Below are 26,139 nucleotides of genomic sequence, written 5' to 3'. Positions count from 1 at the left end.
TCGGCGTCCGCTAGTATTCAACGTACAAAAAAATTGTAGCCCCTCTTCTATTATATGTGTGACTTTTAGTATAAGTGTGTATAAATAAAGATATTTACCCTTGCATATGATGTGCAGGCACTTCGATAGTGGCGGAGGCGCGGCGTCGATCGCCGGCCATGTCGGCCAGCCTTGCGAAATCAGTATCTACATCCGCAAGCCGCGCCGACTTTCGAGACTCCAGCAGTCTTATCTCATCTAATCTCTTCCTTAGCTCTATGGGCACCTATAACAAAAGAAACGATTTCTAAAAAAAAAAAACGTTTATACAAACGTTCATTGTCAATGAACAAGAACAAAGACATCGCTATCACTATAGTATGCGCATTATCATCTGAGTCGTCCGGTCATAAAAGTCAAAAAAGATAGGAATGTGCAGCGCGCCTACCTGCGCACCCTAATTATCGATAAACGGCTACCTGCGCACGTGCTAATGATGAGTCAATAATGATTTGGACGATTCTGATTGGTCGGTTTCTAATGTAATTGCATTGCGTATTTTTTTTGCTATAAATGTGTTTACTGCAATTAAATAAATACATTCATGTGTTACTCGTTGCGCACTATGGATACTAATATATAATAAATTTGGCAGAAGACGAAGATTCTGATGATGAAGACTCAGATGAAGATTAATTTTATTTAGTTAATAATTATATAATATGAAATATGTATTATATTAAATCAAATATTGTTAATTTTTTTAATTTTGTGAACAAGATACGATAATAAACTTTACTTATCGATAATATGTCTTTCATTGTTACACCCTTCACTAGACGGCTCCATAAGACCCATAAGTGCAAGCGAGATAGATATAGAGAAATGATTTATGGCCCTAAGACTCAGTTGTTAATGCTATTAGTATATCATCTTGTTGCTAAAATATTCGGATAGCGGTAGTTATTTCAATTATTTTCGCTTTTAAGGTCAATTTAGACGGGTATTTAAGTTATTTCAACAAGTGTTATGTAGTCGTCATACATGTTACGTAATGCAGTGGAACAAAAAGCAGCATATACGAGATCAATATGGCGACCTTCGTGCGGCTCGTGTCGGCCTGACGTCATGACCTAGAACTGTTTGCAGTGGATCGAGATGCATTCCGCGTCATTAACACTACTCAGACTTACTAACAAGCTACACGACCAAATTACTGAACATACACACATATTTGTGTATGCATATATCTAAATCAAACACTTTTTGTTTGCAACTAATTGTTTTTTTAGAATATCAGTGTAATTAGAACTAAATGGGGTTTTTTCCCCAGAAAAGCTTTGGGGTTTGGTTGAACGTTGGTTTACAGGGTAGAGTGATTTGCAACTTTTTCTTTTCGTAACCTAGTAGAAACTGCTTTTCTTTACAGCCTAGCGGTTTCAAAGTAAGACTTGTATGACACATGTATATTTTCTGTAGGTAATTACTTAATTGGTTATATCAGGTACGTGCCGTATAAAACGAGGTTACTCGTTTCATTTTCCAAACGATAGTATATTAGAGTAATGAAGAGTCTAATTAACCTTGTTTATGAAATCTTTAAATAATACAGCTACCTGACAGGTATATTTACTTTACCTATTGCTTGCATTCTTTAGAGTTATTTTATTTTACAAAATTTCCCAATTCTTTACTTAGTTTGTACCTATGTTTGTCTGGAAAGATTCCCGAGTGTTTTGAAAATGGATGTATTTATAGATAGATTTTGAGGTGCCTTTTTCAACTTTGCCTTTGCCTTTTATTTATATATTTTTCAAATTTACATCTTGCCACCTTATATTTGTGGCTCTCGCGGCATCACTTTGGAAAAATAGCGCCTAAAACTAATTTTGTCGACATCCTATTTACCCATTTTCAGAACTACCTGAAAACATTCCAGGTAACCAGTATCAAGCGGGTTGCAGGGAGCCGGTGGATGCTGGCGGCTCGAGACCGTTTTGTTTGAAAGTCCATGCAAGAGGCCTATGTCCAGCTGTGGACGTCCATCGGCCGATAATGATGAACCATATGTAGGTAGCCCCAACTAACTGGATTACCTATTTATGAAATGACGAATGTCTGGTTGTCGCTTGCTAGTTTATTATTATAAAACAACGTAGCTTACTGTAAGCACAAAATGGCCAATGCTAAATCTATGGAGGACAAACCTCTTGCGGTGAACGTGCACCGCACATCATGGACTTTCACTTTTTGGTGATTTGGTATACGGACGTGGCTCCAGCGGTCCCTCGCTATACCGGAACAATGAAAGTTGTTTTAATGAGTTGAATTATGTATGCGAGGTACTTAGTTTTAAGACACTGAGAAACAAGGCCGATATGACGTGACGTCAAAATGTTATGCGTTCCGAAAAAAAGTGCAATTGTGATGCCTAATTATAGTTGTCTAAGATCCGGTGTTAGAAATATATACCCTCATCTGTTATTTATTAGTGATGAGAAGTAAATGATAGATAATATTCAGAGAACCATGGCAAATAGTTTGCGTGGTTAAATTGTAGCCAAACACATTTTTGATTTAAAACTATGAATTAGATCAAAGGCAACTAAAACAGTTAAATTAAACACACAATAAGCTTTCATTTGACATATTACACGACAAAATTACTGATGAGAGTATATAAATAATCAACTGTGTATATCTGGAAACCCCACAATTGCAGTGTGAAAGCAGGCAATATTTAATGCAATTCTTTTGGGTATATTCTTTTACGTGTACGATTTTTTTAATTAAACAATGAGGGAAGTAGATTAAATAAATTTAATTAAAAAAATAATCATTAACTCCGGCCGTAATTTAATTAGGCAACTTATTTGCAATGTGTAAATATGAATATTTTCCATCATTTATTTTCATATACCAAATAAATAACAGATGAGGGTATATATTTCTTATGCCGGATCTTGTACTATAACTTTATAAGCTTAGAAAGCTGTTTATAATTGTGTATTATAATGTAGATATGTTAGATACATTATAGGTATTGATTGCATTTATAATTGGCGTAGCAACTATCAGTCTAAGTGGAGCAGATCAATGCCAATCATTTATAAGCAGTGAACGTGCGCGGGCGCGGCTGCAGTTCCGCTCATCGTCTCCCCCCTCCCCCTCCCCTCACCAGACCACCGCGTTATGTAAAAAAGTGACAACTGTTGCACAATTGCTCGATCCGATGGCGAAACTTGGCCACCTATAAATGCCAGTGAAAGTCACCGAGTGACTTTGACATGATAACTGATAATAGTGACGTTGGAACTGTTATAGATCCGATACACATTCAACATCCGAACCGGGAAGTGTGGTGCATATGCATTTAATTGTCTTTTAATATAGCTCATTTGTAGAAGCCGGTTTTTATAACGACATAAGTTGTATAAGCAATCTTGCTCTACGGAATAAATTATTTCGTTCAAACTCGATTGCAATTTGTAGACTGCAAAAGAGTTTTTGTTGTTTCTTTTTTCTCCAAGGCTTCTTAGAAGGCTTGTGGGACGAGATGGTACGTAATCTTCGAATAAATGCTGTAAGACATAAACAGACAATACTCTGCTTAGTAGTTTAGTTATACGTAACTATTCTGTACAAGTTATCAATGTGATATGAAAAAATACTAAATGTAGACTAAAGGTTTATATTTTGGCCATATCTTCGCTTCAGCTGAACGCGAAATTATATGAAACATCAACTTATACGATTTTAGATACGCCTGCACAGAATACATACATGCCTTAAAATTGATTTAAAGATTCCTTAGTACAGTTTATACTATTCCAATAACAATAGATAATAATAGTCACGTTTATAATATGGATAATAAAGTTTAATCAAAGATAATGATTTGATGCGTGTTGACTTTCAAATGTTACTTCCGCATAGTTTAGTGAGCGCGCAAGTAATTTATTTCTTATGTTCGAGTATTTACATATATGTAGGTACATTTAAGTAATTTGTAGGTATTTTTGTAAGAGTTAAGGTTCGTCTACAGTTTTCCGGAGTAACAAACAGTAGTTTTTTTTGTTATTATCACTTAACCAGTGCTTGCCCTTGGATTATTCCTTTACTTATATATTTAAGTTAATGTTGTTCGCTATCTTTTAACATCTTCACAATATATTCATGGAATATAGTATATCAAACATTTTAAATATAAAAAGTATCAGTTTTAATACATGAAAATTATTTTCGTAGAAAGTTGAAACCCGTTTATATGTATATCCATATCATATTATTTGAGATAAATTTACAGAAACTAATCCTATGGATAGCTTCAGCGCTTTATATATTCTGTGGGTAATCAATATAGTAATATATTAATTTACTAGTATTCATATATTTCATTAAAGTAACAAAACTAAAACTTAAACTTTTTTATTACTACAAGTGCGTTATCTAAACCTACATCTAACTAAACCTGATTCGAAGATGCGTTGAGTATTGATGTACGAGTACGGGTCTATTCCTCAAGAGGTAATAGATAACATCTCGCTGGAATTATCTATCAAAGTAGTAGAATTTCCAGTAAGTTGAGCATTATTGGAATCTGGATTGCGAAAGCTGCCACGGCGCAATTGCTTGCCGATGTTGCTTCGCCAAATAGATTAGCATTCATTTGAATTACCGTTTTACCTTCAAATCTTCATTTTCACTTCATGCAAAATTTAAAATAAAACATTATCTGTATCTTTATTTGAATCTTTGACCAAACAAAGTACAGGAACAATATTATACAAATTAATTTATATTAAACATTTTCATTTGCATTAAATATTTTATAACAATGTCTCAACATATTGTATTGTAGGTATCATATACAGCGAGGTTGATTATCTTATTGCGTATTTAAAAATAAAATCACCTTGTCAAGTTTAGTTGCAAACAAAGAAAATGTAGGAATGCGTATAATCATTCGAGCGAGATACGTACAATAATACTGAAGCGAAAGTTATCGCAAGTGGCATTGACTGTACTATGTATATATGTCTAATAGCTATCGAGTCATTGGCTGCTATATGACGTACCTACTTGCGTTGACGGCGTCGGTTTACGTATGCCGATTGTACTTATTGCAACTATTCTGCATTGAAATTATTGATAAAGGACTTTTTAAATAGCCTTGCGCTTGGTAATTAAGTCTGGTAGAACGGGGTTTAGGTTAGGACGTTAGGTTCATCATTAACAACCTATATTCGGCTCACTGTTGAGCACAAATCTCCTCTCAGCCTTAGTCTACCCCGCTGGCCAAATGCGGATTGGCAGACTTCACCACACACAGAGAACTAAGAACATTCTCAGGTATGCAGGTTTCCTCATGATGTTTTTCCTTTGCCGTTACGTTGGATGAATATGCGTATTTATGATTTTGTTTTTGAAGGTTACTTATAGGATTTAGAATACTTTAAATTCGTCAATTACTTCTTTTTGTTCTCTACCTACTTTGTGTAGAGTTACATAATTTGATAACCCGAGGAAAAACGAAACGAATATATTTTATGATCTCCAATCTGGATTTTAATATTTTAGCCGATTTCAAAAAAGGAGGAGGTCCTTTATACGGTCGTAAATAGCTTTTTGTATAAAATATTTAATATTAATTTTATTTCATGTTCAATTCAAATTTAATTTTTGCTTTACTTTTGCGATGAGGATTTTTAATTATATATTCATTAATGTGCGATTAACTTTAAATATAACACAAGCGCTGCCCGCGTGCGATTTTTTTTTATTTACCCGTGCCGCCTTTGCATCGTTTATTTATTGCATCTACGAGTTATGATTGTTTCTATTCGTTATTTACTCTCACATTGTTACTGTTCTTTGAACCATGTTTTTATGATGTAGAATTAACATAGAAAGACTCTTTATTAATTACAATATAATTTCAATTAAGTTCTTCAAATAATTTTACGCACTTCTATGCTTAAGTAACGTTGTCTATTCTCATTTGATATATAGTTTGTAGCTTGTGGTCGTTCGACTACATTGTTAAAGATATTCTCATGATATCTATAAATTTTGCTTAGGATGGAGGCTTAGGCAATAAAGATACGTGCATTGATGATTGTAATGTATCGTTACCATTGATTTAATGTCTATATTAACAGTTGTATTTCATCGTCAATTTACATTATTATATATTTTTTTTATTATTTACAACTTAGCCCTTAACTACAATCTCACCTGTCACCTCATGGTAAGTAATGATGTAACCTAAGATGGAAGCGGGCTAACTTGTTACCTTACCATACCTTATCAGCCGATAGACTTCCACTGCTGGACATAGGCCTCTTGCATGGGCCTCCAAGCTCAACGGCCTCGAGCTGCTAGCTGCTGCTGGTGAAAGTATTTTCAAAATCGGTTTAGTAGACTCAGAGATTACCGCCTACAACAAACTCACAATCTTTACCTCTTTATAATATTAATTTAGATTAAAGGAAACTTTCACCTTCAACAGTAGAGCGATGATAAAAATATCAACTCAAAATTCAATACCTACTATGTTTACATGAATACAAAGTTCAATAACACTCAACAATATCGCCGATGAAAAGAATATGAACATTTAAATACACTTTGAATTGTAATAAATAAGGCCTTCGACCGCTACGTGATGCTTTACAAAAGTGAAATCTATTTGCTTTTACATAAGCGACGGCTAAAATGAATGTAATGAATGTAGGTGGCACACCATTTTTCGATAATAGCATCTATATTACCTGACCAAAAATAAACAAATATTGAAAGTTCCTCTATGTAATGTTTTCAAGTATATACTAATTAAGACTTAAGTAATGGTTAGCTTTTAGAGCTATATAGGTTCAATATTCAAGTCCGAACGGTGACTTTAATAGAGAATATTGTTCAGTTTATTGCCGGCTCTTCTCAGCAGAACCTGCCTTCTGAACCGGTGGTAGAGTCTTTCAAAAGTGCTTGTAAACTAAGCTTAGGTACTTGAAATATAACGAATTTTGACATAGATTTTTTCATTTTGAGTTTCATGCAATGTACATTTGCAGCTTACTGTTGGAAATTCAGCGTTTTTACTACATATATTCAACAGAGCTTCAGCCGCAGGTCCAGCCCTTAAAAACAGATTGTGATAAGAACCACCCGGTGGAACCGTGCTTGACGAGTCTTCACACAAAGCTAGGTCCGGGGTGTAATTTTTGGCCGGTTGTGTCCGTATGTTTGTGTGTGTGCGTGCACATGTGCACTACAATACTCGTAACTCCTCCGTACAAGCATAGTCCTAAGATGCGAGTGACCGTCACGGCTGAAATTCGGTCGAAAGGACATTGTTCGTATAGCAGGACAATGTACCTATAATTTATTGCTTTAAGGCACAACGAACAATGGACGATCATAGCTAAAACGACTGATACCATAATTTTGCAATGTCCCGGCAGCTGAACGATAACGAAGGCGATATGTTATCGTTGCATATCGGGACAAAACAAATGCAATTTTAAATCAAATTGCATATTAAGATAGCTATGTTTAACATTATAGACTAAGAGCCCGTGAACTCCAGACCTTCGTCATTTTATAAAAGCTGAAAGTTTGTCAGCTCATGCTCCTACCATAAGTAAGTAAGCCAATTATGCAGTTAGTAGTACCTACCTAGGCTACCGTACTTACTTTTGGTAGAGAATAAGCTGACCAACTTTCTTTTAGCTTTTATAAAATGACGAAGGTCTGAGGTTCACGGGCTCTCCGTCTATAAGGCTCGTGTTCTAGAGATAAGAATAGGCGATGCCGTGATAGATGGGTGTCGTTGTTCACTAAATATTCAGTAAGCCTGCAGTTGGGTGTCACGTTGGTACGCATGCATAAGCAATTCGATGGTGGTGCTCGCTCGTGCACTATTAAATAGGTCAATAGCTTCACCTTCGAATTATAGAAATAACAACCTTACCACCACTTTTGTGGGCACGCTTTTGTAATAAAAATATATATTTTTTATAATTTGCAAATCGTACATGACTTGAACATTACACCTATTAGGTGTTCGTGACTTTTTTGTGGTTCATATAAAACAATAGAAAAAGACTAAACAAAGTTTATATAGCTAGTCGCACAGAATAAAGATCATACAGAATGAGTCTTTACAAGCAGCGTGGTGAAGCCAATAAAACCCATAAATAAAGTTACGCGTCTCCTTGATATCCGAATATTACAAACATTTTTCATAATTTGTATTTCAAAATGTAACACTAACAACAATTACGTAAATTGATCAATCAATAATTACCACCTTATTTCTTTAGTTTTGTGAACAGTTTTTGAAATATTTAAAAATATAAGACGCCATTTTTTTTTTAATAATATTGAAAGTTACTGATTCGACGCTTTGTGTTGTACTGACTCGAGAATGTATTCGTTTTTGAATTTTGTATTTGGATTTGGATTGGGTGCTACGACGCCGTCGTGTTCCGTACGCTGTATCTGCCTATAATTGATTAATCTGTGCCTAGTTGTTGAAAAAAAATCTAAAATGTTCACTATATTAGGTATAGTTAAGTAAGTATTGTTTAACAGTTGTCCAGAAATTTAAATTTATGAAACATAATTTATTGGTACGATAATTATTCAACCATTATAACAATAAATTGTTTGAAACGAGTGACAAATAATGTATTAACAGGAACAATGACACTATACAGGTCGTGACGTTAACTGTGAACTCACTCATAATATGTGTACAGAACTAAAGGGCTCACGAGCCATGAATAAGCTAACATTTTCAAAACGAAGGCGTGTCGCTTTCGTATCACTTCATAAATCATAAGCAACGGTAAGTAAGTAAGTACGGTAATTTATCTAGTTATTTCGTCATTACTCTTCACTTACCTGGTTAGTTCTTTTAATTGTTTATAGTACTTAGATAATATGATATACAAAGTCTTAGGGTGGACTTTTTTGATGTCTAAATTGACTTTGATTAGGTACTTATTTATTGGTTAAATGTTGATATTTTTATTATATATTATATATTTGTTGATATATGTGTTTTCACAGGCCGTGTCGAAGCACTAAGCATAAAGATTTAGGTGCTATTGAAATCGGATGTGTACGGTTATGCCGGGCAAGCGATTGGCACGGAGCGGGCGGCCTTGTATGATTAGTGAATACAAAACGCCGGTTGCAAGGCGGATACAGCGCGGGCAGGCACGCAAAACACTACCCCACCGAACTGCAAACGCAACCTTGCGCCGAAACTCCGTGACCCACATTCCGCTTATGTCCAAATGCATGCATTTTATTACACCCATTCTCCTTGAATGTTATTCGGTTTCTTCATTGCAGAAAACTCCTGTTTTTTTTTTTATTCTTTACAAGTTAGCCCTTAACTACAATCTCACCTGATTGTGAGTGATGATGCAGTCTAAGATGGAAGCGGGCTAACTCATTAGGAGGAGGATAAAAATCCACACCCCCTTTTCGGTTTCTACACTCGCTATCGATTTCTATAATCGCTTGGCGGTACGTCTTTGCCGGTAGGGTGGTAACGGCCGAAGCCTCCCACCAGCCAGACCTGGACAAATTAAGAAAGTCTTAATCTGCCCAGCCGGGGATCGAATCCAGCACCTCCGTCTTGTAAATCCACCGCGCATACCACTGCGCCAAAGGCCGTCAAAGTTTGTAAATAATAAGCCGTGAGCTCAATACGCTTACAAGGAAAATATGTGACGGAATTCCCGTACGTCGCAATACAGATTTTCCCATAATTGTGAAGTGTTAACGTCCAGTATCCTTTAGTACATTGTGCGGCGTCATTCGTGGCCTAGGTCGCTAGCGGCCCGTTCTATTGAATAACCAGGACGAAGTTAGGTGACCTAGTTGGCGCGGCAACAGGCTGCAGGTCGCGTTCCTATCAGGCCCCGGCCCCACTATATCTTTGTGCTCCACTTTCGGAACTAGGATTTTTGTACGAAACATTTTTACTCCTTTAATTTTAAGAATTGAAGAAATTGGAGGTTGAATGGTAGATCACACAAAGTAAGTATCTAAACGAAAATATTTATTAATTAATTTCATTCTAATTAAATAATAGTTAGTTAGGTTCTGTAAAGTCATTTGACCATGTAGGTCAACGGCAGCCGTCAGGAAATCATTATTGCGTCGCGCTTGACAATGATGATGCAAGACTAGCACGCTTTATTTATCACGAGGCCTAGGTTATTGGTCTAAACAATTGAAGGTTTCAATTGATAGTCGTGACGTCATATCGCAAGTCACCGTAATTTCAGGATCGACGTCACCGCACGTCGGAGAGAGCTCGTAGGCGCGACGCGACGTGACGTCACGGGCGCTATTCAGCGCTCTCTTGGGGCGTGGGCGGACGCCGTAGTAGGTGCGATTCCTAGACGGATCGTACGTAAATAAAATCGGATAAAGCAGTTGTAATTACGTAATTGTACGAGAAATCTGCGCAAGGACGCGAAGCTCGTTTCGACAGCACCCAACGTGATGCCATAATCGCATCATTTACGTGCGACGCTTAGAAAAGTGAGCGTTTCACCTTGAGATGCCTAAGAGTAGCCGCCTCTCTGAGTTGCAACGTCAAAATTGCTTTGTAAACGTTCAGGAGGCCGGGTATCTAGCACGCAGGCGTCATGACCCAGCCTGACCCAAAAACGGACCGGGCCCATCGCGCTCCAACTCACCAGTTGATAACGGATACCGGGAACCTGTTCATATGGACGCAATATATCTACTTATACGCATTGCCAATAGCACCGTTATCTCGGTGACCTGTAGCGTCGTCGCCATCTTTGTGCCATAAACTAACATCACCGTTTACCAAGTCAATATAATGGTAGATAAGTAAAATGGGCCTTGAGAAATCATTCACGATTAGGCAACGAACGAACCTCGTTAGGGTTTGATTTAATTTAAAAAATATTATTCATGTATACTTAACTGTATCGTTAAATAAATGCTTAAAAGGTTTAAATTCTAATCTGGCAAAGGTTCGTGGCACGAAAAAGGAAAACTCGAGTGGAGGTCGGATTTCGAATGCGGGCATGTGCGTCGCCGGTTCAATATCACCGTATCTGGGGCAGTGGGTCACCGTGCCAGAGGCCCGCGCACTGCGTCTCGCGCAAACACTAATTATTACTCGATCTTCACTTACATAAAGAGTTGTAGGTGCAATCGACGCCTAACAACACTCGCATCACTTCGCTTAGTCTCGCGTCACTATGGGTGGAAGTCACCCCAAAGCGAATTGAATAGTGATCGGTTGACCTTTGCCTTCGACATCTAATTGTCATTGTTTCCACCATGCGAGGCCATTATTTCCAAACTCCGCGTTTATATATTTTTACTAAGACAGCCCACGCGCTAACGGTACCTACACACGTATGTTATTGTTAAATCAAATCCTCGTATCCGAAAACGTGTTATTTTGCGTCGCTGACTCAATCTACGTTGTGTGAAGCCAAAGACCAGATGAAACCAGTTACCGAATTCAATGACTGCTCTACCTCGCTCGTCCTATTTGTAGATTTAACACCGTTTGTCGTGGTATTTTAATCTTTAATTTAAATTTTTTTGTTAGAAAAATCCGTACCTCAAAATGGAAAATATTAGTCATCCTTATTTTGTTTTACGTCTCATTATGAAATACACCAAAGATATTACAATATCATAAAATCTTTGGTGTAGTTATACATTGAAAAATAACCTTTTACATGTAACCTCTGGCGGTAAATAGAAAGAAAATTAGTAATTATAAAAATAATTGTTGACGTTGACGTTGATTTTATGAGACATACCAATTACATACTATCTTTACGTAAAGTCATAAATTTTTTAACACAACGAATTCTGAACGTGGCTCTACATTGTAGATACAAAACTGTCTCTAGGCGCGACTCCTACTCGCAATTGGCCGTCTTTTAATTTATCCGAGTGTTCAGATAACAGTAGCGGTGCACGAATCATGAAACTATTTCAAGGCAAACACAATCAGGTCACCCACAAAGGGCTGGCCTTGCCTGTGCTCTATGCCGCTCGCGGTGCGGGATGACAACTCCGAAGATCAAAATATACTTATCTACTTTAGTTACAACTATAAAAAATGTTGTGAAGCTCAAAACACATTTTGGGTGACAGGATTTGAATTATTTATTTGTATTCCAACATGCCTATATTATATATTTCGTAGGATTTTTTTTTAATACTTTACAAGTTAGCCCTTGATTACAATCTCAGCTGATGATGCAATCTAAGATGGAAGCGGGCTAACTTGTTAGGAGGAGGATGAAAACACATCGTACCGGAACGCTAAATCGCTTGGCGATACGTCTTTGTCGGTACTAAAGTATTTGAAATATAAATGCATAAATATTAAAATTACTGAGAAACGAGTTTGTTTCTTGTTCTAGAGTCCTTTGTTTAGAATAATTTATTAATTGTGTGTATCTAGACTTAACGTTAAACACCTAAAAAATATTTTTTTTCTCAGTAACTTTGACTTCTGAGTTAAGTTATATTGGAAATTGAAAATCTAGCTTTATATAAATTTGAAAGGAATAGTGAAATAAGTTATATATCGGTAGGTTGCCACCTACATACAACTTAGTCCTTGAAGAGTAGCTAAGCCTAAACCTACTCGTATAAACGATTACACCGTTTTATTTGTCATTATAGGTACCATAATAGGCTATAGATTTTTAACTTACACAATCCCAATTTAGATAGCCACTAAAAAGTTAACTTATAGCCCCTTTTCAATCCTGGCGCGCTTAACAAAAGAGCTCTTTTTTTCAATGTTTAATTGGCAGAAATATGGTTAAAATTCTAGTCTACTACTATTATGAACTCTAGGATAGTCAAAAAACAACATAATAGAAACTATCGTCATTTTCGCAACGGTCGCCTGACATCATTAAATGGTCAATCATCTCGGTGTTTCGGCGCTGAATGTAGGTCGAATACATTAGCTGAACTATTTTATAAGTGAACTCTTTGTTACTTGCCAGTGTCGTAATTGTGCTTGACAACTGTTATTTAAGTTGTTAATTTATTACTAGCATTTGTCTACGGCTTCATTTTGGGTGTTAAAACCTACATTAAAACAGATGTTTATGATTTACAGTTGTTTTCAATAATACATCATATATATTAGTCAACTAAAAATCACATTTATTATTAACAGACATAATAAAGATATTGCTTATTAACTAATCCACCGATTACAGATTCTAGTAGCTTATCGGTTTTTTAACTAAAGAATACCCTCATGGTTTTACGATTTAGATGTACCAAATAGGTACAATATTACGAGTACATTGACGATTCGAAATAAGAAAATTATACAAACGTTGTTTCGTATTGGCGAAAATAAAAAAAAATATTGTAATAATAATCGTATCGGATTGAAATGGAAGTTTTTTAGGATTGAAGTGTCTGACTTAACCTTCTCATAACTCTGGGGAAAAGGAATTCATTGGTATGCCCCTAGTTTGATGAAACAGATAAAACTTGCAATTACAAGGATCAACCAAATCTATAGTTTATTTCGATCGTATCCTGCTTAAGTCCTAGTTTAAGTGTCCAAAGCTTACTATCATGCAGTTGACAGCCCGTTGATAACTTGTACCGGCAAATCGGGTAACAATATTATCTTATCAACCTTGATTTATTTAGAAACAGTGTCAGTAGGCGCCTATTGCTACGTAACTTGCTTGAAGTTACGAAATGTATTGAAAAATGCGACTCAAACACGTTCAAGAGGCAGACATGATTTTATGATTACGTTTCATATAAGTGTTGTTCTAATTACTTATTGTCTTAGTCAAAATACTTGGAGTTTAGGTTTTTTTTACCTATGACCATGATTTCATTATCATCAAGATCATGTTGGTACAAAATAAAGTACTACATTCAAGTTAATATTAACATAGTTAATAGTCAAAATCTGCAGGATTAAACAAGCTGCCAACTAAAAATAAATACTTCAAGATTTGCATTAATTTCAACATCACTTTTTGTACCTGTATCTGTGATTGATATTTGTGTTATAAAAGCAAACGTAAATACCTAGGCCACTAGGAAAGTTTTGAGATTTGGTTACTAAACTTTAGCATTTTTTTAAATGATTTCTATCTGCCATACGCCATTCTAAACGCCGAAAGCAATCATCAAATTCTTTTTTTAAATAATATTTAGACACATAAACTTTAGATAGCTTTACCAAATCTCAAAAATTTCCTAGTGCCCTACGTATTTAATACATTTTCCCTTACAACTTTAGTTAACTTTATACGTTGTGTATTTCCGTGTAAAAGCATGGTGAGCGTTGGGACGCGCTGTTTTCTCTTCCCATGGTTTCTTCGGTCGATCGAAGCTCGCCGGTTCCGCCGCGCATTAGCGTCAACAAAAACATCACTTACCTAGTACTGGAAATCATCGAAGGAGAAAACTTGTGTAGCGTCACTAAACATACTTGTAATATGACTTGTATTATTTTGTCCACGATTTGTAGCTTTAACATTAAACTACTTGATAGATTTAGGTGTTACTTGGCAGAACTTCATATTGCGCGTTATTCGTTCGTCATCAACCCATATTCAGCTCACTGCTGAGCTCGAGTCTTCTCTCAGAATGAGAGGGGTAAGGCCAATAGTCCACCACGCTGGCCCAATGCGGATTGGCAGACTTCACACACGCAGAGAATTAAGATAATTCTCTGGTATGCAGGTTTCTTCACGATGTTTTCCTTCACAGTTTGAGACACGTGATATTTAATTTCTTAAAATGCACACAACTGAAAAGTTGGAGGTGCATGCCCAGGACCGGATTCGAAGCCAGAGGTCATATCCACTGGGGTATCACGACTCTAATTACTCTCACTTGCAAAGATACGCAACTGAATAATGCGTAATCATATATCCTGAAGTTGCTCCAGTTTCAGAATGGAATAGGTAGCGAGATTTATGTGTCAAATAATTCAATCAAAACTAGGTATCATCCCGCTATTGTAAGATAAAAAATATAGTTGTATTAAAGAATAGTATTACTAGAATTTTAAAGTTTTTAATAAAAGCGTACCTACTCCTATTTTCTTTCGCCTCATATTCATAATGGAAGGAATACGTAATATTTTTAAAAATATTATCTTTGCAACACTGTATACGAGAAGTTTAAAGTGAAATTGATATTTTACACGCAAATTTTGCACGCAACACTAACTATTATAAGCGTGCCTTCACAGTGGAAAAAATGCGATGGAAAAATGATGCGTTTTACTTGCATTACTATTCATTTCTGAAGCAATCCTTTCGCTTGAAGTGAAACATACAATAATTTGTAATACCTGTACTCGTATGAGTACGCTTGTACGCCTTGGAATTTTGTGTGGTGAAAGCAATTTTTCAATTTGATTGTTGTACAAATCTAGTTGAACGTGCTTTTTGGTGCGTTTAATATTTATTTCTTAGATTTATTGTACTCTTTTCATTTTGAAGAATGTGACAATGTAATTGCTCGATGTCAGTGAATTAAGAAATAGTTGTAAATTATTTTTTGATCGTTTCATTATAAGGCTTGGATTAACCAACAACATTTGTGTCGCCAACATCCTAGAGAAGTTTGCCCATTTTTAAAGTATTTTTTTAAAATTATAATATCATATTTTAATATCAACGGATAATTTTCTATAATATGAAGACAACATTAGTTTCTAACCGACTTCAAAAAAGGAAGTCGTTCTAATCTTTATATTTTTGTTTTTGCTAAAAAAAAATTTGGTTTGGCAGGTAATATTTTAAAAACCAAACACCTCAAATTATAAATCCCCTAATATATTACTACTTCAATTTACTCGCGATGTTTCGAAGCAAGGTAATTGTTTATATGAATAGTGAATACATACACAATATATGAAGAAGCTCATATAAAAAGTTGTTCCGGCACGCGGTCCAGTAAAAGTTAATCCCCTTCCCCGCTAATGAGTTTTACTGTTATTACGGAGATAATTTAAAAAGTACCGCAACTCATATTGTGTAAAAGTGAATGACGCTCAACTGAAACTGTGCAGGTGTGCACTTTCACGCTCAGTGCTCTACACCACTTGGACCAATCGCACTACTCTTATGCGGCCTTAGTACTAGAAAGGCCAATGCCAAAAGCAACCTACAAAAATTAAACTTCTCGGCATTGAAGTTATAACCCGTAAATTATCGTTCATTTATTAAAGTGCCAAAGCCATTGTCCTAGAGCTTTCATAAAAAAATTTTAAAGTCAAAGTTAATACCGAACTTTAGCAAAAAAACTACCAAATATACGTAATGCTTTAGTTAGTTTAGTTACTGTACAGAAAAGCAGCCTTCTGATTAGTAGCCTTCAATTAATTATTCTTATTGCTATCGCCATGACATAGTGGAATTTAGAATAGAAATTCATGCCTTAGAATACAATAAGGAACTTAAGCCTCATCCTAATAACTATACAAATCATGCCCACGTGGCAAGAATACTGCCTGCATTTCTGCGCTGGACAGCCAGGCTGATCCTTTGCGCAAAGAATTATAATTTCTCATCATTCATATTGTCACAGAATTTTTGTAAGGTGTGATAATATGACCTACCACAATATTGATATTCCGTATCGAGTTTCCAAATAGAGAGGCAATTTCGCTTCATGACGTGTGTGATTCGTGATTGCATTCGCAAGTGTTTCGTCGCTGGGTATTAGCGCTTCGCTGTCCCACTTAGCGGAACGAGTCGACGTCCGACGATGATGTCGGCCTCCGCCCGACAGCTCCGACACCGGCTAACGGTCCGTCGGCGCCGCACGTGAAAATAATTCTTGACGCGATTTTGTAACCAACACCGTTATGTTGTTCCGGGCATGCCGGTGACCTTATTTCTCAGCGGCGAACTCTTTATTTTTATATCTCAATGCTACACAACTATGCGTTCGGTTCGTTTTAAAATTATGCGTGCCGAGGACGATTAAATTAATTTCAAACTTATCTTTTATGATTTGAAACAAAAACATCGGTTTGTTTACGTGTAGCGAATCGTGAGTCAGAGCATGAGCTGATTCCGCGTAGCGTGTAGTGGATTTGCCAAGTGAAATGATGTAAATAACATTGTGACGAGCGAGCATGCGGGGAAATAACCACGTCACTTTGATAATAATTGGTGTTTATCCTTCGTACTGGTCACGCGGTGACGCTCGATGTAATTTCCAAGGTGGCCGCCGTGAACTATACCCACATGTGACGCAAAACAAAATTAAATTAATTCCATTTGGATTTATTTTTGAAGCTAATCCATGAATAAAATATCGCACTACTATTTGGATATCCATTTTATATTTAGTTAAAATAAGAAATAAAATTCAGTAACAACAAATACAAAGATAGACTTAAAAATCATTCAAATCACCTGAATAACATACGCTTGTAAAGACGGCAAATTCTTGATCGAAAGCTCCTTATGGCATAAAATATATGGAACTTCTTCCGCTGTGAAGGTTGATTCTAAACGCCAAATTACCCTACAACTCTGCTGATAGTTTATCGACTGATAGCTTATTAACACTAGAAACGGAAAAAATACCAGCAAATAACTTCGTTTTATATTTACGTATAATAACTCGCGGAAATTAATAAATTAAAATGTATTTAGATTCGTATTAGATTCTAAATGATGTTAAGAAGCAATTATGGCAATGACGTAATATTTAATTATTTATACGAGTATGTACCTAATCTTTCCCATGTGGTACACAACTACACAATATGTTTATCACGCTCGAGCGTAAACACAGATTGACTGCGCAATTATGATTTATCACTATGTTTGCTATTTAGTTTAGATAACAATATTCATTTTAACCCCATTTATTTCCTTAAGTGGTTAACAATTAAATACAAAGTTATTTAAAACTGTTTTAAGGAGGTTAATTTAGTATCTTTGTTGTTGAGTAAACGGCCTTTAACAAATATATAATAAATGGTCCAAGATCCGGCATCAGAAATATATAACCTAATCTGTTATTTATTGTTACTAAGAAATAAATGAAAGATAATATTCACAGTGACAATAGGTTGATTACATAAATACAAACAAAATCTAGGAAACCATGAACTAGATCAAAGGCAATTAATACAGGTAAATTAAGCATAAAATAAGCTGTCATTTGACATATTAGACGACTAAATAACTGATGATGATAAATAAGTTTAATCCGGCCACAATTTTACTAGGCGTAAATCGTTTATTTCATATCACATTAATATTATAAAGGCGAAAGTTCGTGTGTAAGTGTGTATGTTTGTTTTTTTTTGTGCTGCAGCTACTGAAGCGATTTGACTGAAATTTGGAATAGAAATGGATTTTACTCTGCATTGACATAGGCTACTTTTTTCTTGGAAAAATTCATGGTTCACGCGGGATTTGTGAAAAACTGAATTCCACGCGGGCGTCCGCTAGTCACAAATAAATAGGTAACAGATGAGGGTATATATTTCTTATGCCGGATCTTGTACTAAAATGAGGCTTGTTATCGAAAATGTTATGCTTGTGCGCGACGAATGGGCGCCCGCGTCACGACGATATCGCGACGTCACCACGTCGACGCGCAAGGCCGACGCGTGCGCGGTTCTTCCTTGTGGCACTAAACAATACGTTTTTTTTATTCAAAACATACCTATTGAATTAACAGCTTCTAATTTACGCCAAGATTGTAAAATAGTAATCGTTTGTAGTAAACGCGTAGAGCTTCTACGGTTACGGTTGTACGGGACCAGTGCTTCCGATTTATACGATTTCCTTGACATTTTCTTAAAAAAATTCTTGATATTCAACTTATTGATGTACAAATATGTAACCTTTTATTGGTCCTTTTCGTTTCAGTTCATATGTTTTTGGATAAGCTCCTAAAGATAAAGTTGTTTTACTATTATGTAGAAAAGGAATTTAGTTACACCTAGGAAAGGAATTAATGTAGAGCATTGCGACGATGACACTAATAATAACTTATTGTATGCGTTATAACCAAACCTAAAATAAAATAAATATTGAACTTTTTAAACTTTGTGGAGACCCTTGGACCATGGAGTTGTAGTGCCAATTCACCGAGTCATTTCACCGCGGTTCCTCGATTGGTGACAGAAGGGCTGGCTCATTTTTTGCGCAAAGGATCAGCCTGGCTGTCCAGCGCGGAAATGTAGCCAGTGTTCTTGCCACCATTCCACGTGGGCATCATTTGTATAGTTATTATGATATGTTAACTTAAGTTCCTTATTGTATTCTTTCTCAATAATAAAAAAACAACTTTGTAAATAAATTATTACATTTTATAAAATCAAGTTCAATAAACAACACCATTATTTTACGTTTTGGCATTTCGTTATTTATATTATGGGCACAAAAAGAACCAGTCGGATGGGTCGATCGATCACATTGCTTACGAAACTGGTAGTTTTTGTACACATTAAAATGCCGCGGTCAATTGTATAATTATCTTGTAATGATTGGAAAAGAAATAAAGCCGTGTGGTCGGGGTAATTAGCGATAAGGTGCCGATTGCGGTGATGCCTGGTGCGTGAACGCCGGCCGGTCAGGCTGGTACCGTTTGAAAACGATTAGCTAACTATTGAAATTAATTGAGTAGGTAAATACGTAGGTACTTAGAGCTACTCTATATATTTGTACTGGATACAGTGGTAGCTAGTGTTCCTAAATTACTGTTTAGCCCTGATGTTGAGGACTCGGAGGCTTTTTTAGGGCTCGGCGAATGGAAAGCCTTTTTGAAAAGGCTCGAGTCTAAAAAAGGGCTCTTTTTTAGACTCGAGTCCTATTTCAGTTTTTATAGTTTTGTAGTTGTAGTTTAGACCAGTTGATATGACCTCCGCCTTTGATTCAGTTATGTGACTTTTAAGAAATTTAATATCCCGAATCTCAAACGGTGAAAAAAAGAAGATCAGAGGAAGTGAGGAAACCGCATATCTGAGAAATTTCTTCTTTATCCACGCGTTTCCTTACGTCGATATTATTATGTAAACAAAATAATAATAGGTTCTATAGTATCGATTTATTTTAATAAATAAAATCGTGCCAAAAATCAGAGTAAACATACATATTGTTTACCTTTTTCCTGTTTAAATTATTGTATAAAGGTGGGTGTTTACACTGTAAACAACAAAACGATACGTTTATAAATTTTTATTTACAATGAGGTAAACGTCTTTTACCTTACGTATTACGTAACATTTATTTTCTGATCAAAATGTATCGCCATGGAACGTCACGTGAGAGAAATCGAAATTCCAATTTAGTAAGTAGTGTTAACGGTACGTCGGCCGAATTTAGCGCGTTCGTGATACGGGTTTATCTGACCATCAGCGCTAAGCCGAGACGTGCACTGCTTAGTGTGAATGATACTAATCATTACCACTGCTGTGGTGAATACAACTACGTTTTGGTTGTATTAACAACTCCGTTAACATTTTTTTTTTTTCTGTCTGAGTAGGTGCCGATAGCTCCCTGCGGAACCACTACGGCGTCACCGGGGGGGTTGGGCGAGCGCAGAAGCATCGCCTGATGTGACCCGAAGGCTGAAAGAAAGATAGAGGACGGAACGGCTCTCTAAGGGCGTCTCCTATGAGACTCTCCGTTAACAGTGGCGTAGCTAGGCGTAGGCCAAGTGATAGCCTAATGACTTGCGAGGCCTTTCTTTCTTGACGACTAAAAAAATATTTATAGTCTTACAAAATGAAAAGGGTCACACAACTAAATAGAACAGACCAATAGGATAGTTATTTTAGAAAAAAGAATAGGGTCTACCTGATGCGACTTTGTTTACGTCTTATATTACTATTATTAAATACTACACTGGCACTATTTGTTAAAATAGTGACAGTGTAGTAGTATGTTAGTAGGTATGCTCTTGAAATAGATATTTGTTGGTCTTTAAAATCAATATGCCGTTATTTTTAAAGGTTTTGTGGATATTGGTCAAAAATAATGATAATTGTTAAATGTGTCGGATAAAATCAGGTCACATGGGTGTTTTCATGGAAAATGCTAGCTAATTCATTTGAGATATAACAAAAAAAATCCATGATGGGATATTCCGCTTTTATAGAAATTACATGCGTTGGCTAGTCTATACTAATATTATAAAGAGGTATTGTTTATGAGTAAACTCTGGATTTTGAATTTTCGTTTACCATTAGAAAGCTTTGTTATTTGCGAGTGTCATAGGCTTTATTTTATCCCCGTATTCTTATGGGAACGGGAACTACGGGGGAGAAACTGCGGTGCGTCGCTAGTTTAAAATAAATAGCTGTGTGCTTATCCTAATGACAATTATGACGCACGATTTGCTCTCTTGTAAATAAGCGTGCAGTAAAACTTGCATGCACATCTATGGTCTGGTTGACATCGATAATTGCAGGTTTCGAACGATGGACGTATTTTTCTCGAAGGAAGGTCTCACATAGAAATTTCCACAAACTGTGGGTTTTTTATTCTATGATAACTATACTATACTATGGTAACTCCTGAATAAGATCTCACTTAATGTTAAGTGACGATGCTGTCTAAGATGGAAGCGGGCTTATTTTTATTTGTAAGAGGTACAAGTTCAGTGATAGCCTAGAAGGAGCAGTGATAGCCTAGTGGATATGACCTCTGCCTCCGATTCCGGAGGGTGTGGGTTCGAATCCGGTCCCGGGCATGCACCTCCAACTTTTCAGTTGTGTGCATTTTAAGAAATTAAATATCACGTGTCTCAATCGGTGAAGGAAAACATCGTGAGGAAACCTGCATACCAGAGAATTATCTTCATTCTCTGCGTGTGTGAAGTCTGCCAATCCGCATTGGGCCAGCGTGGTGGACTATTGGCCTAACCCCTCTCATTCTGAGAGGAGACTCGAGCTCAGCAGTGAGCCGAATATGGGTTGATGACGACGACAAGTTCATTCTACCCACACTTCTGAAAGTTTCTACGTGGTATTGTAACGCTATATCGCTTGGAAGGACGTCTTTGCCGGTAGAGTAACTACTACGGTCCTTGCTACGGTGTGTCACAGTTGAAATTGTTTAGGGCACCAATTTACCTTAATCCGGCACTGTCGATACGTACCACCAGACCAGAACTGAGCCAATTTAAAAACGGACCCAGCTCGTAATCGAACCTAGGACCTCTCTGTTGAGAACCACAACACTACCCAACTGCGGCAGAGAGGTCGTCAAAACGGTCTTGTGCCCATTGTGGTCGAGTCTATGGTCGGTATATAAATAACAAATATTATCTTTTGTGGCTTTTAAAATTACTATTCACAAGTGGAATGACCGGTGATTGTAACTTGAACAAGTGCGGTACACGTTTGATAAGATGCGTATTATTGCGTATGTAAGAATACATTTAGCCATCCGCGCAATAACTGGTCGGTGGCGACTAGAATATTGAAGCCGGCCGGCACGATAAGTGGCGACTGCAATGTAGCGATAGGCTATAGTAGAGGAGCCGAAGATCAGAATGTTGGATTTACTTGAGCGTAGCAGATCACAAGGGAGAATAATTTGCACGTTGTTTAGTACCTCCATCGAGAATGAGCCCTTAATATTGGTGGGTACGCTTAGGGCAACCAAAAAAAAATTAAATTAAAAATACTCAACCTGCACGTCAGTTATGGATATGACGACTAGAATACTGAAGCCGGCCGGCACGATACGTGGCGAGTGCAATGTAGCGATAGGATAGTAGAGGAGCCAAAGAGGAGAATTTTGGATTTACTCGGGCGTAGCCGATAAACTGGGAGTATACCTTGCACGTTGTTGAGTACCTCCACCAAGTATGAGCCCTTAATATTGGTGGGTATGTTTAGGGCAACCAGAAAAAAACTAAATTCATAATACTCAATTAGCAGCCAGATACGGTTAATTAATGAGATTAGTTATAACTAAAAAGTGTGCATTTAGAAAATCCAACGATTTTACCGTAAGAAAATAGGAGGGTTCCAAAGTTAAAAAAATAAAACCCTTGTATTTTTGTTCTTGAGCCACGAGCTAATAAAAGTTGTATTTAAAGACTGTAGTCTTTTTGCCACTGCTAAAAGCTAAAAAAATATATATAACAACCAATTATTATATGTTCTATCATCTAATCCTCTAATTTACTATATCTAATCAGTCACTATGAAACTTTATTAACTGCTAATTTAGGATCCCAGCTCCTATACTACTAGCTACCTACGTGCTAGGCAGCTAATGCGTAGAACTAGTAGGTAGCTATTTGTTGCATCGCGCTGTGGAAAGGCGAGCGACAGGGGCTCGCTCGTAACTCGTGCATTCATTGGTGCAAAAAATTTATGTAGCCTTCGTGTATTGTGTATTGCATATTACATACCTACTCGCATTAGTGGGTTTGCATTATGATTATTATCTACACTTCTGAAGGTAGGCTCCTCCTTTTCAGTAAACGGGGATATTTGAGGGGTATAAATAATTTGAACAATGACTTCGTCTACGCCGTAGAATCTACGCCGCACGCGTTGACCTATACTCTGTCCAAGCTGCATTTATTGTAGAAATATGTTTATGCGCATGATTCTGCAATATTGTTAGGAATAATTTATAATTTCAGTTTCAGAAATATTATGACTATCACTTAAAAGTATTTAAAAATGCAGCCTGTATAGCTGTGGAATGCACTTCAAAGATCCAAATTGAGGACTCGTTTAGAATCTGCAAGCTCCCATTTTGTAATTTTTTTACAAATAGTGCTTACTCTAGTTAACATTATACACACCACTGTTGTATAGTGTAGTGCTTATATAGTCCAGGTATCGGGCGACTTATAATGGGGAAGCCCATACTCGCAACCTTTCCCGTGCGCTGCCGGGTATCGGGCACGGAGCACGACTCCGCCCCACGTGCAAGGGTCAATAGCTCGTATGCACGCGCCCGCGCACTTCTCTTCCCAAGCATCTAACAAAAAGCTTTGTCTGTCCAAATGCAGTGACGTCAATCCACAACATGTTTGTCATAATTTTTCATTAATAAAAAACCATTCGATTTTTGAAACTTCAAAAAATTAATGAGGCTCTACGTCTACATTAGAGCTTGATTTGCGTTGATGTCTTTTGTTAAAGAATCTGTTGGTCCGAAAGCCTTGTACAGTTTTTTTGGTTGTAATGGCTGCGTCGAAGCAATTGACCGTTCGGGTTACACCTAGATGGGAGGGTACGTACCTCGGCGGCTGGCGCGTGCACCTGTACGCGGAGCTCGTCGGAGTCGTGGTCGTGGTCGAGCACGTCGGCGCGCACCTCGCGCCCATTGTACGTGAGGAAGACGCGCTGGCCCGCCCGCAGCCGCACGCCGGCCAGCCCGCGGAAGCCGGGCCCGATCAGCTCTGCGTCGCGGTACTCCCGCGTCAGCTTGCCGCCGTCAAACCGCACCGTGTAACGGGTGTTCGGTGTTAAATTTATACAATTGTTGTTCTCCGGGAAAGGAGCCGGCGTTTTCACCGCCTGGATCATCCCCGAGTAGTACAGTCCGTCGTCGCCGAGAGCCGCTACGCGCGTCCCTATGATAGAGCGCTTCGCTAAACGTTTACCGGTAGACATGATGGCTTCAGTTCGAATCACCTCCGATATCAAGCACACTACACTGTTCTGATTCTGACACTGTCCGGTCCACTCACCTTCCTTTCACGAGTTCACTTCGAATTTTCAAATCGCCCGGCGTACGCGTTTCGCGGGGTATCCGTAACAAAATTTCGGGCAATCGCGAAAATTTCGATCCGACTCCGTACGCTGAACGCGATTCGGCCCCTCAATAGGCCAAGGTTGGTCGCTGGTCTCGCGCGGAAACATAATACGAGGGCAAGGTCCTCGAAGATCGGGACAAAGAAAAACCCTTTCGCGGCAGTAAACTTTGCGCGCAAGTTCGCTGCGGACGACCTCAATAGACACGGTTCAAACGAGAACTGGCGTGCGTTCGGCGCGACACCGGCCGGCCGGCGAGCGGGAGCGGCGACCGTTCGTCTCGCTTCTTTGTTTTGATACTCAGCTGTTCGCGCGAGCGAGAGGCAGCGGGCGCCGAGCGGCGGCGCGAAGGAGAGCGCGGCGCTCGGGCGCGCTCGGGCGAGCGGCCTGCGCTCGCTCGTGCAGGCTCGCTATTTTCAGCGGGCGGCGGCCGCCCACGGGCGCGGGGCGACATTGAGGCGCGCCGGCTTCGCACGTGGAGCCGAGTGCTAACGGGATTGCACAACCGCTCGCCGCGCTCGGCCGTCGCCGGCAGCGGCACTCTTGCCGGCTAATGTGACACAGTTTCTATTCGGATTTGGGGTCGATTCAAATGTCAAGCAGATGCACCCTACTTATGCAACTATTAACGTAGCCTCGTTACATCTACGCACAAATTGAATAATTGGAACACGGTGCGATGTCTAAGCTTGACGTAATGATCATTAGGGCAACCATTACCACTTGTTGATCTATTATTTCTGTCACAACTCATTACTCCATTTTAAATCTTTGTATACTATATCTGTACTTTATATTTGTAATATAGTTACTTCATCATACTCATGTAGCTAAAGATAGCTACAAAACAACCTCGCCCTTTCAAAAGAGAGTTACCTATAATAGACCGCTATACATGTAATACAGTCACCAAGCTGTTTTAAAAGTAAAACACAATGATTATCTATTAATAAATCATTTTAATAAAAATGTAATTTTACCTAAAAACATACTTACTTAAACTTACCATAACCCTGTTATTCATATTTTCTCTGTCAGCAGGTAAATAATAATATGCAAATACACTGTATGCAATGAAAGTGTAGGATGGTAACGAAAGCGAAAGACAATTTAACAGCAAGGCGCTAAGCTGTTCTCATGATTGACACGCTCTGTCCAAGCGCTATTAAAATATTAGTAAGTTTTGTGTTTGTGCGAAATATTTGTTGGATAAAATTATTACACAATTTTTTAGCATTCTCCGTCTACTTTGCTCGCGTCTACGAAACTTTTTCCGGTCCCTCTATAACAGTGCTTTTGTTCTCTGAGTTTTCTTTCCTGAATTTTCGACTACGTGTATGGGTAACCAGATAATAATGTTATATTTC

General features: G+C 37.7%; 1 protein-coding gene across 1 annotated transcript in view; it reads right to left on the bottom strand.

Annotated features, from left to right (window-relative positions):
- The window catches only part of LOC112051424 (zinc finger protein 704), a 100,358-nt gene extending 75,371 nt beyond the window's left edge, over positions 1-24,987 (bottom strand). Inside the window, exons 1-2 of the mRNA XM_052881397.1 lie at positions 24,257-24,987; positions 99-265 (exon numbers count right to left, since the gene is read on the bottom strand). Coding sequence (XP_052737357.1) covers positions 99-265; positions 24,257-24,631 — 542 coding nt within the window. The 5' untranslated portion in view covers positions 24,632-24,987. The remainder of the gene's footprint in view (positions 1-98; positions 266-24,256) is intronic.
- Positions 24,988-26,139: the final 1,152 nt, after the last annotated feature.

The sequence above is a fragment of the Bicyclus anynana genome, chromosome 4 (genome assembly GCF_947172395.1).
Source record: "Bicyclus anynana chromosome 4, ilBicAnyn1.1, whole genome shotgun sequence".
Lineage (NCBI taxonomy): Eukaryota > Metazoa > Arthropoda > Insecta > Lepidoptera > Nymphalidae > Bicyclus > Bicyclus anynana.
This window is presented reverse-complemented; position numbering and strand designations above follow the sequence as displayed.